Below are 12,725 nucleotides of genomic sequence, written 5' to 3' on the forward strand. Positions count from 1 at the left end.
GGTTTGTCCTGACCATTTCTTCATTTTCCCAGGTCAAGTGAACAATGACTTAACATGGCTAAGGTAGTGGTTGTCATGTTTCTCCAGTCTAAAGTTTCTCTTTTTATCCCCTTCTTCATATGAGCAGCCCGCACTTACAATGTGGAGAGCTATGCTCTACCTCCTTGAGAGTGGAGTATCTACATAAATTATTTGAATCTTTTGCATGAGAGATTTATCTTTCCTCATCTATTTATTTATTTGTACATTTATAATTTGGCTTATAAATCAAATACCACTTCATTTATTTTGTTGCTTTAATTTCTTTAGCTTTGGCTATCAGGAATTCTTGCCTTCTGTTTCCCTTTGACCTACTTCCATCACTCTCTCTCTCTCTCTCTCTCTCTCTCTCTCTCTCTCTCTCTGTGTGTGTGTGTGTTAGACCTTTCTTACTTTCTGGTACCGCAGGCTCATCTTGTAATTTCCCTACCCCAGCACTAAGATCAATAATTTTGCCAAAGAACCTGATTTCTTTCATCAAAGAATACTTTGAGAAATCACAATTTGAGTGCTGTATGTTTTCTTTGCTACTGGGATGTTGTTACTTCTAGGCTATCTCAGTCAATTGAGAAAGAAATATATGTATCTATACTCAGCAGGGTGTATACACATGTATATCAATTTGTATTTCTATTAAGTTAAGCATGAATTCACATAATGTCTGAACTCTGATTCATTACCACACAGATCATTCTACACCCTTCCCATTGCTTGTCTCTAATATCCTGTCACAGTGCCAAGCTGGGCTCCAACCATCTGCCATCCATTTACTTGATTGTTGTGTTGTAGTCTACAGGTATGCTGGCTTCAGAACTGTGAACTGATGGCATGGGAAACAATTAGATCATTTTCAGTATAGCGCTTTGCCTTTGACCTACAGTCTGAATTCAGCTCTGAGATCATTTAGGTCAACATCTTGATCTCTCACCCACTTAGTGAGGTTGTTTCATGCATTTATAATAATACATATAAGGTTTTTATGCATTCCATTCTGGGATCCCCTCAACATTTAATTTTGTAAAATTACATACATTAAGTTTCACTCTTCCTGCTGTAATGTCCTATGGGTTATGACACATGTATAGTTTGATGTATCTTCCATTGCAGTATCATACAGAGTAGTTTCATCACCCTCAAATTGTACTCTGTGCTGTAACTATTCAATCCTTCTCCTTTCCCAAACCTTTACCAGTATTTGATATATTTACCTTTTCTCTGGTTTTGCCTTTTCCAAAATGTCCTATAAATAGAATCATACAATAGCCTTTCAGACTGCTCCTTTCACTTTGCAATATGCATTTTAAATTTCATCCATGTTTTTGCATGTCTTGATAGCTCATTCTTTTTTGTTGCTGGGTAGTATTCTACCATATATATGTACTACAGTTCACTCATCCATGCACCCATCGATGGACATTTTAGTTGTTTCCAGGTTTTGTTGATTGTGAATAAAGCTGCTATAAATATTTGTGTACAGGTTTTCATGTAGACATGTTTTCAAATCTTTGGGTAAATATCCAAAACTGATGAGTTATATGGCAAAACTATGTATAGATGTGAAGGAACTGCCAAACTGTCTTCCAAAGTGACTACTATATTGTAGTTTCCACCAGAAATTGATGGATTTAAACCATTATGATAGGAGTGTAGTAGTATTTCATTTCATTTTTATTTTAATTTGTGCAGTGATTACAAGTGATATTGAGCATCTTTTCATATGCTTAGTTTCTCTCTGTATATTTTCTTTGGGGTTGCCTTGTTCAGATATTTTTACACATTTTAAATTGAGTTAATGTGTTCTGACTGGTGAGTTTTGTGTGTTCATTGTATATTTTGATATCAGTCCTATATGAGATAAATGTTTTGCAAAGACTTTTCTCCTTTTTTGGGAGAAAAGACACTTAACAGTGTCTTTTAGAGAGCAGATGTTTTTAATATTAAGTGAATTACACTTTTTATTTCATGGAGTGAGTTTGGTAGCATTTCTAAAAATTCACTGAAAGCCCAAGGTTGTATAGATTTTTCTTTTATGTTTTCTAATAGTTTATATTTTTTAATTCCACATTTAGGTTTGGACTCATTATAAGTTAATTTTCATTCTGGTGGAATATTTGTGTCTAGGTTCTTTTTTTTTTTCTTTTGTCACATATGGATGGTCAATTTTTCCAGCATCATTTGTCTGAAAGACTATCCTATCTTGTGGAATTGCTTTTGTGCCTTTGTCAAAACTTAGTTGAGTAGTTGACTATGTCTGTGTGGGGCTGTTTTTGGATTCTCCATTCTGTTCCATTGACCTAATATCAACTCTGTAGTGCCATGCTGTCTTGATGTTACAGTCTTGAGATTAGATAGTATGAGTCTCTTTTCAATATTGTTTTGGCTATGATAGGTCTTTTGCCTTTTAAAAATAAGTTTCAGAATTATTTTATTAGTATCTATGAAATAATTTGGTGGGAACTTTATTGGGATTGCATTGAATCCTAAGAATTGAAATCTTAGCAACATTGACTCTTTTAATATATGAATGTAGACTTCCTCTTCATTTATTTATGTCTTCTTTGGTATTAATTTAAAAATCTTTTTTTTCCTCCCACTTTTGGATAATTTATATCTATCTTCAAGGTCACTGATTTTTTTCCTTTTAGTCTCCATTCTGCTATTAAGCCTATTTGGAGAATTTTCATTTTCAGATATTGTATTTTCCTATTCCAATGTTTTTGCTTGTTTCTTATTTTTATCTTCCATTTCTCCACTGAAATTTCCTGTTTTTTCATCAATTATATTTTCATGGAGTATAGTAATAATATGTATTTATGTGCATATGTATTTATTTATTTAAAAAATGGTGTTACTATATAGCCCAGCTGGCCTTGAACTAGAGATCCTTCTGCCTCAGCCTCCCAGTGTTGGGATTTTAGGGGTACACCACCATGTCTGGTTTACAATAAGTACTTTAAAGTGCTTATCCAACACTTTAACTCCAACATTTGAATCATTTTAGAGTCAGCATTTATTGATTATCTTTTCTCTTGGGAGTGGGCCACACTTCCCTGGTTCTTTGTAAATGAGCATTTTTGGATTATATCCTGGATGTTGTGGACTCTGACTTATGTTGTATTCTTCTGAAGAGAGTTGATGGTTTGTTTTATTAGATAATTAGCTCAGACTCAAGGCCTGACCTTGAGCTTTGTCTTATCCTCTGTGGGTACAAACAAATCTCAGTTCAATTCCCTCTAACCCCGTCTTGCCCCCTGCCCACAAAGTGCTAGGGATCAAACCTGAAGACTTAAGCATGCCAAGCAAGCTCTCTACCCCTGAGCCACATCTTCAGCCATCACTTTTTCTTTAACCTTTCCTGCACTGCTTTGAATTTGTCCCATGCGTGCTGATTTAGTGGTCATGAGACCCTTCCATAGTTCATGTGCAGAATGAGGGGATACCTGCTTCTATTCTTTCTTCTCTGAGGTTCCTTTTCATACTCCAGTGACCATAGTTGCCTTTGGTTATTCTTCTGGTTCTTCCACTAGAAAGACAACAGTTTTCAGTTTTTCTCTCAGAGTTTTAACCAATCATGCTATATCAGTCCTCAACTATGGCCAACTTTCAGGAAATACCACCACCACTCAGGAAGTTCCCACTGCCAGTTGCTACTTCAAGTTTGGATTGCACTCTGCAATCTGCTGCTTATTTTTACTCTACAGAATCTTCAAAAGGTGCTTTTCTTTTTTCTTTTTCATATTGTATGTAGTTTTTATTTGAGAAAGAATCGGTCTGGAGAGGGCTCACATTGCCATATCAGAAGGGTACTTCTGCCTATTCTTCAAACTGAGCATGTTTCTGGGCATATCGAGTAGTAGGAAGGTGTGGAGAAGAGGCTAGATAATGAGGGCACTAAATGTGCAGAGTCTTACTATTGTTCCAAAGCTCTCAGAGAGGGATTAGGCAAGTCTGATGCCTAAGGACAGTGGCAGCCCCAGCAATTCCCTCAAAGTTGGCTGATTTTTATTTATTTGCCCATTTTTCAAATAGGTATTTATCAGCAAAGAATGAAAGGTATCTTTGGACAAAAAGGTTTCTCTCCTCCAGTTCTACTTATGCAAAGGCCAAGATTAATGTTTCAAACACTTTATTGAATGTCTCTTCCTTGTTCATACATCTTCAGTATTTCTTAGTTGTGTCCAGGACCAAGTTCCCATTGTTTAGTATTATATTCAATAGCTTAAACACTCCAGTCGCAAATATCGCCAGGTATTCAGTCATCATCTAGCGGTGTGATCTTAGGTCATATAACATACTCTCTGAACTTCCATCTTCCCATCCACACAATGGTAATGGTCATGCTTCCTTCTTAAAGCCGTTGATAGGTTTAGATGACGTGATGCTTCTGTAGCACTTGACACCATATTTGAAGTGCAGAACGTGCTCACTCAGTGCCACCCATAGATGTGTTATCACCCAGACCTCCTGCTGACTCAGATTCTAATCTGAACCTGATATTTCAGATGCATTAAATGATCAGCCTCCAGAGAAAGACGAATAGCTCTCACAACTTTGAGGTCAGTGTGAATGAAGAGTGGTGAGCTATAGTAATGCAATGGCCATATGATGTTAGAAACTCATCAGATTCAAGTTTGAAGATATCCAGGCTTTCTCCTGAGATTTACAGAACTCATTTTGCTCTTTTCTTTCTTTATGTTTTTTCTTTTTTTTTTTTAAGTAGCAGTTAGGATCTTCAGTGTACAGTTCATCTGTAGTCTCCTCTCAGATTATTGGAAACTCTTTTCCCATAGCTAGGTACTCTGTGTGAATGTGGCTCCCTCTCCATGGTGAGGAAGCTGTTGTGGGACTGCATGAGGACTCAGAGGCCCCTTGGAATGGCTGTTCTGTTGGCTGCCCAAGGCAAGGGGACAGATGCAGACTTCATGTGCATTAATGTGCACAGAAAACAGCATAACCACATTAGAGAAAAGAAATGAAAGTGATACAAAACGCTTGATTTCAACAAATGCTCATGGTGCTCCTGCTGTGGATCTGGCGCCAGACTAGACATGGATGGAAGACGAGCAACGCCCTCCAAGAGCTTGCTGGGTGGTGAGAAGAGACCTGTGCATGGGTGGCAGTTCCCACAAATGCATGCAGAAATAGCTTGAAGGGGAACAGGTGAAAGCCAAGGTAGGACACAGAAGCCTTTGGCGGTCATGATGTTTAGGAAGTTTATGGGATGAATAGGCATTTGGGAGGTGAATGACAGAAGGGCACTGCAGGTGGATGGGACAGGATGGGATGTGAAGGGGAGTGGATTAGTGCCCTGTGTTTTGGGTCTGGGACCATATCACCTGATGGATGGGAGTGAGAAGGCTGGAGTGGGCTGAGGGGGGATCAGAGATAGGTGAGGTATCTCTAGAGGGTTTCAGGGGGTTCAGTAAGAACAGCGTTGAGTTTTCAGCAGAGGAAGGCAGCTGCAGTAGAAGTTTTTGCAGGAGTGAAGTTTGTGCAGGAGTGAAGGAAGGTGACATCGTTGAGGAGATGGCAGTGGGGTTATGGGGAAGGACAGAGTCCACAGCGACTCAGCTGGAGACACTGTTCCTAAAGAGGGCTTGGGCAGGAAAGCTGAGGATGATGGGGTGGGTAGGGCCACCTGTTTTACTTTTGTATGTGATGTCACCTTAGTGTGGACATTTTTATCTTTATACACAGAATTTTCATGTATCTCTTTGGATTTCCCCTTCTTTTTTTTTTTCCATCAACTTCCTGTGTGCATCAGCAATGACCAGCAGATACTGAGTGTTCATTTTTTGTGTGTTCATTTTGTGTGGAGCTTTTTGCATGCCATGTCTTTGTCAAGCCTTTCAATAATTCTGCTGTGTGTGAAGTAATTGTAATCACCAAAACAGAATGGGGAAGCTGAGGCCCAGAGAGATTGAATCACTTGCCCTAGGTCACACGGTTAGGAAATTAGGGAACTGAAGTTGAAATTAATGTAGGTTCTTGGGGAGCTGTTGCTACAGGTTATCACCAGCTCATATAGTCTTGCAACTCAAATGTTCCTTTTAGGGTTTTTTTGTGTATGAGGTTGAGTAGTTTTCAAAACGATTGATACTTGTTGTATTTCCTTGCTTTATGACTTTCCTGTTATGTCTTTCATAATTTTTACTCATTAAAGTCTTCACATCCCATCCTCACCCCAATTTAGAAAGCCAGTGCATTCCAGCATCCACTTCAGGTGGGAGGTTCTGGTCCTCAGGTCTTTGTTGGGTCAAGGTGGTAGTTAGCCCTGGTTTCATGCCTCAAAGCAGTGCTGCAGCTTTTAGTCAAGAAGGTAGTGCCTGATCAGGTGCTGGAGAATAATAGTGAATAATAGCAGTATAAATGGTATTACATTTTCAGTTAAATGGGGCCTAAAGAAACAACCTGTTTTCTTAGGTTGGCTAAACAACCATTACCTAGGTTTCAGTGTAAGTTCTGTATTAATTTCCACTGATTTAGAAACTTGTCAGCATCAGTCTTTGAAAGTTTCAGATATAAATTACTAGGTTTCTGAAGAATCTAAAACAAGCCTACATGTCTCTCTCTCTCGCTTTCTCTCTCTCTCTCTCTCTCTCTCTCTCTCTCTCTCACACACACACACACACACACACACACACATCCTTCTTTTCCTAAACTTAAGTATGATGCTTTCTTTAGTTTCTTTCATTTAAAAAAATTAATTTCAAAAGATCAAGGAACATCGAGAAATAAATTCAATGATGAAAAATGTGTTGCTATTTTTCTTCCTTCTACCTATTTTGTCTCTTTCCCCTTTTGGTGGGAATGACCCAAAGGAGGATCACAGTACATTGGAGGCCTCTGAGGCTTGCCCTTGCCCTTGACGAAGCTGGCCCTGACCCTTTGTGTCAATAGCACAGTGAGGATACTCTCCTGCTGAGTGGCTGGTCTCCTGTCAGCACTACGAGGCCTTGTCTCTCTATGTCCTGCCAGTGGGCCTGAACTCACAGTGATTGCAATCCTGAAGTTGAGTTTAGAACATCAAAAGGCCATTTAGAGGACATAAAACGCTTGGCATTTCACAATATCATCATCATAATCACCACCATAACCATCACTACCACTACCTAGCAGTTAATGTTTTGACAGTGTTAAGTGTATTGCTGAGTTCATTCCATACATCATCTCATGAGTGCTCCTCAAACTTGACCCCTGCAGGACCAGCTAAAACCCCAGAGGTTCTGATTCAGTGGGCCTGGGTTGAAGCCTGAGAATTTGCATTTTTCACAAGTTCCTAGGGAAGCTGACACTGCTGGTTCTTATGTTTGAGGTCTAAGTTAACCTGCCTAAATCAGCCCCATCAAGTAGGGAACATGGTCTTCATTTCAATGAGGAAACAGAGGCAGTAGAGGTCAGGGGACTTGGCTATATGGTCTTGGCTACTGACCAACAACATCTCTTAGCTCAGCACAGCTAGCTTATCAAAGGAAGCAGCGAGAGCCTAAGAAAGCCGTGTGCTACGCAGTGGCAGAAGGCTAGTTAGCTGTGGAGGGGTTGATGGGGTCTGAGCATCAGACTTACAGGGTTGCAGCGGGATGCGGGTGTGTGTGTGGGAAGGACTGGCCCTATAGGATGTTGTGGAGGTTGCATGGGGGTCCTGGTGTATGAGGAAGGAGCAGGTAGGAGAGTGGGAAAGGGGTTAAAGAAAACCATTCTGTGGATCGCCTTCTCTTCGCCTGTCCCATTGCTGTTAACATGGCATGGCTCTGTGTGTAGAAATCTGTCTACACTGTGGGTGTTTATCTAAGATTCTGCCCGTACTGTGACTCTGTTCATGAGAGAGTCCACCCATGCCACAGCTGTCTGTGTGCTCTTCTCTTCTGCCATGGCTCTGTGTGAAGGGTTCTCCGCCCCCGCAGTGGCTCTGTGTAAGTGGTATTCTCTTTACACCTTGGCTTTGTGTAAATGACATTCTGCCTATGCCATGTCTCTCATGGCATGTTTCATGTTCCTTTTCCTATAAAAGGGGAAAGAAACAGTTTAAAAAGTACAGAAGAAAAACAACAAAATTTCCTTTTGAGTTTATTTTGTGATGCTCTAATATTTAGGACTTTAAAAAGAAAAGCAAAGAGAAAGCCCACATAAGTGTAGGAAGGGAGAGAATCCTCACAAGTAGCATACAGGATCTTTCCAGATTTGTCACCATCACGTGAATTCAGATTCGAAGCTTTGGAAGTGCTCGGGGCAGGTTGGCAGCATGGAAATGTGTCAAGTGAGGTTAACCCTCTTGGCCAAATCCACTCATGTTTGTTTTGCCTTGCATAGTATTTGAAAATACTCAGATTAGTTTAAAATGTGGGGCGTTTCATAATAAAACCCCTGATTGTCAGCTTTTCTTGGGAAATTGGGAGTGCTAGTGTCCAGATGTGGGTGGTTGGTGACTTCCCCTGTGGAAGGGCCTGGCTTCTGGTCACAGCCCCACATAGGTCCTGGAGCCCTGGTGTGTGCTGTCTCTGGTCCAGAAAGTTCTGGACTTGGTCGGCTTGGAACACTACTTACCAGCTGGGAGATTTTTGGGCTGGCTCTGAACTGAAGTTCTCCTCACCTGTTCTTGGCAGGCAGCCTATGTGTATGTGTGTATGTGTGTATGTGTGTGTGTAAAAGATAGATAGGCAGACAGACAGACAGAATCTTAAACAAGAAGCACAGCACACATGTAAAGACAAGTGACTCCCAATGACACAGGGACCTATGCTCAAATAGACACTTGGGAAGAGGTGCTTCCTGGCAATTTGTGGAGATGGAAGAGAATCTCCTTGCTACCTTCTGTGATAGCTTAAACCATTCCTTTCTTTTAAAGAAATTTATAATGTGTTTTTTAAATGTGTTTTAAGAAATTATTATTATTATTTTACAAGATGCATACTGTCTGTATGGTGCTTTATAGGGCGTATCTGGCTACAGCTGGAGCACTTCTGGGTGTTTTATGGCAAATTATTCTCAGATTACCCTTTAATGCAGGAAGGGCTGCCTGTTGTCTGAGCTCCCTGGGTTATAGAGAAAACCCCCAGACTTGATACAAAACAGCTGCCTCAGTCAGCTGGTCCAAAAAAGGAGCATTTTCAGGCTGAAGCAGCAGGAAAAAGGTTTTTATAGCTGGTGGAGATTTTGAAAAATGTGAAATTACTCTTTCTTTGCCATTAAATGTGATTTAATTCTGTTACTAACAAATTGTGCAAATCTAAAAAAGAAGTGCTCTGAAGGGGAGCTTGTTAAATGTGTTCTGGCAGCACTTACAGTATGTCCTGAGGGGTTGCTCCCTAGGGAGGGCAGCACAAAATTCCCTCTGACCTCCACCTTCCAGGGCCTCTGCCCTGCTGGGCAGGGGTCAGGGGCCAGCCCATGGCCTCCCTCCTCTCTCTCCTCTGGGTCCCTATTGAGGCTAGCAACAAAGGGGTCAATTGTCTGAGGCCTCCCTTTGTCTGAGAGGCTCTATGGGCCTTGCTGAATGCAAAGTGTATCCATGCACATGGATAAATGTGTGCACATGCATCTTTATGAGTGTGTATATGTGTACTTGTGTGCACACGTGATGGCAATGCCCATGTGTGCATGAAGCATGTGTTCAAGTGTATGCATGCATATGTGCACATTTGAATAGCATGTGCACACATATGCACTATAGAGTATGCACATGTTTGAGTGTGGGTGTGTGCATGTCAGTGTGCATGCTTGTGTATGCATGAATGTGCCCATGTGTGTACAGGTGCTATGTGTGGGTGTGTGAACACATGCATGTATGTGTGTGAAATTTGCTTACCATATGTCTGAGTTGCTGATGTAAGTTCTGGAAGGAAGCACTTTGCCTGGCTTGTCATCTTAGCAGAGCGAGGGCCCTCAGAGAGTTGGGAATGAAGGAAAGTCTCTGGCTCATCTGTCAGCAGGTTGTACATTGCCTTTATCTGGTACTTGCCATGGTACAGAAAGCTCAGAGGTATTTCCCCTCCCCCACGTCCTCTATAGAAATGAAGCACAGCAGGCACAGTGTCTCACACAGCTCAATAGCCAGCTTTGCCTCATTGGCCCATTACAACCTGGGGTTTCAAAGTGAGATGCACAAGAACTTTTCTACACTGGCCTGCCCTTTTTTCAGGACTACCTGGTTGGGTCCAGTGCATTCTGTGTGGAGTCCAGCCATGTTTCCAGAATAACTGTGAGACGCCTTGTTCCTGTCCATAAGTTGGACCCCTATTGCCTTGGGGCCTTTGCATGTGTCCCATTGTCCTGGTCCCTTCGCAGCCTGTCCTCACAGAGACCTGCAGGGAGCTGCAGCTGATCTGGCCTTTGTTGCGAGCTGACTGTCCACCAGAGTTTCCATGATTCACACTTTCTTCTGTAATAAGGGCGTCCTTTAAAAAATGACCACAAAGTACATTTGATTCAGAAGCTGTAAAGGAGCAAATATAAATGCTTCATTAAAATTCACCTTTGCGAAAGATTTATTTCCCAGCCTGTTTTAATCAGCACAACTGCCATTGAATAACTTTCAGCTTTCTTGTTCTTGCCCCTCCCTTCCCCACTTCCTCTCCCTACTCCAGCAAGGGCTTATCTTTCAGCCGTGGAAAAGTCACCAATTAAACTGTTCTCCGAAGCTTATCAAAATGTTCAGTTGGTAAAATTATCTTATAATTAGCTGAACTGTAAGCCAGAACTTTTTAACCCCAGAAAATGTAAAGTGACCCAGCATGTGAAATCTGTAAATTGCTCATCCTGACCTTTTTGGATACAGCTTCTGCTTTTCTTTCTTTCCCAAAGTCATTTCCTCCTTGTACTTTACGTTTTTGATAGGCCCTCAGGCATCTTTCTCTTATGTTTGCTGAAGTCCCAAAGAAAATATCTTCTAGTTTAGTTGAGATAGGTTAATTAAATAAATTCAGGTGAGTGCAATATGAAATCAACTTGATTTTTTATATTCCATGCCTTCGCTTTTGGGAATTCTTTTTGTAAACTTGAGTCTATTTGCCTGGATTCTTGATGACTCACCATCATCACTAGTCCTGCATTTTGATGCCTGCAGTGATAACATAAGATTGCATCATTATGGAACTGAGGTATTCAAACGATATGGAATGGCTTCTGCAGTATGTCCAGCTAGACAGTGGCATTGAGCGTTTTTATTTCAACTCTACTCTACTTGTGTAGTTCTCCCTCTATCTCTTCCCCACCTTTTCTACCCTCCCACTGCTTGGGATTCCTCATGTCACCATTCTTCATTCCAATCCTATTAGGAGCTCTCAAGGAAACCATGATGTTTGGGGATTTTAAGGTAATACTTAGAGTTTTTGCATAGCAATGATATCTTTTGGTTGCTTCATGCTTACATTACTCTTGTGAGAAAACAGCTACTTTGCTTATTTTACATTGGGAAAACTGAGGCTTTGAGAATCTCAGTAACTTGCTGATGTAGCTGAACTTGACTGGCTGGTCTGTCTTTTGTAATTTACTATTGACTTTGTGTGAACTGGCTGAGGACCAACCTTATGATTTGACCCCCCCATGTAAGCTTGAGAGGTTTTCCGGGAATAGAGGAAACCATAGTTTTGCCTCAACCTCCAGTTGCCATTGTGCCCAGCAGTTGTGGGCAGGATCTCTTGATGTCACATTTGTATTCTTTGCAGTCCTATGAGCTGAGGCATGCTGCTTTGAACTGGAGGGGTCAGTGTAAAGTGTAATTATGCTCATAGCCTCCCCAAAGCGTCCTTGGGTAAAGGGCTGGGTCTCAGGGACATCTGGTCAGCTGATCCCAGGGAGTCTCTGGCCCAGAGGACCAGTCTCCTTGGTGGCCTGGGCTCTACTCCATGCTCCCGGGGTGGGGGTGATGAGGTGACCCAATCATATCTTTTGCAGACCTTGGCATCAGCTACACACTGCTGTATCACCCTTCCACTGCTGTTCCTGTGCTCAAAGAGCCCATTCTGCAAGTTGTTTCTGGTGAAGGATGCAGCCTATCTGATCCACAATGAAATATTCTAGGTTTCTTCAAGACCCTTTCAAAATACAATGAAATCATGAAGTTGAGACCAAGAATTCTTTCATTAATGTACTATTTCTGAAGCATTAGCAATAAAGTGCCTTAGAAAGGTTAAAAAAATTGAGCCTATTAAGTTTATTTTCTTGTGAATTCAGCATGTTTCTTGATATTATTTGATTTGTGTTTTTCTCTGTAATTACAGCTCGGACTGACCATAGCCATTCGCTACAGCCACAGGTAAAATTAAACATTTTTTTAAAGACCTCTGCTTATTGACGTAAATCTTTTGGTTTGCTTGAGTTTTGAAGATTTTGGGTTTATTTTTGGTAGCTGTTTTTCCATGATGTTAGTGGCATGAATGAAATTATCCTAGTTGCTTAATTGGTAAGAGCAAATTGTGATTTGGAGAAATAAGTAGAAGTAGGTGTAACATTTCTGTTAAAACACAGGAATGGCAAGCTCTATACCAGGGACACAGAAGTGACTTCTGGGTAACTTACTATTCTCAAGAGTGAAAACAGCAATCAGGATGTCCTGCGTGCAAGGTGAAGCCCTTGCTTCCCATCCTTCTCTTGCCTGGATATATCTGACAGGGACAAAAGCCTGTATTTTTCTCTTGCTGTAGAATTTCTACTTGGTCTTCTTAATCATACCATGTTTGTGAGAAACA

General features: G+C 41.0%; 1 protein-coding gene across 1 annotated transcript in view; it reads left to right on the forward strand.

The window, feature by feature from the left end:
* Positions 1-12,725, forward strand: part of Acoxl (acyl-CoA oxidase like) — a 353,884-nt gene that overhangs the window by 80,562 nt on the left and 260,597 nt on the right. The window contains exon 10 of the mRNA XM_074050254.1: positions 12,258-12,292. Coding sequence (XP_073906355.1) covers positions 12,258-12,292 — 35 coding nt within the window. The remainder of the gene's footprint in view (positions 1-12,257; positions 12,293-12,725) is intronic.

Source organism: Castor canadensis, chromosome 12 (assembly GCF_047511655.1).
Source record: "Castor canadensis chromosome 12, mCasCan1.hap1v2, whole genome shotgun sequence".
NCBI lineage: Eukaryota > Metazoa > Chordata > Mammalia > Rodentia > Castoridae > Castor > Castor canadensis.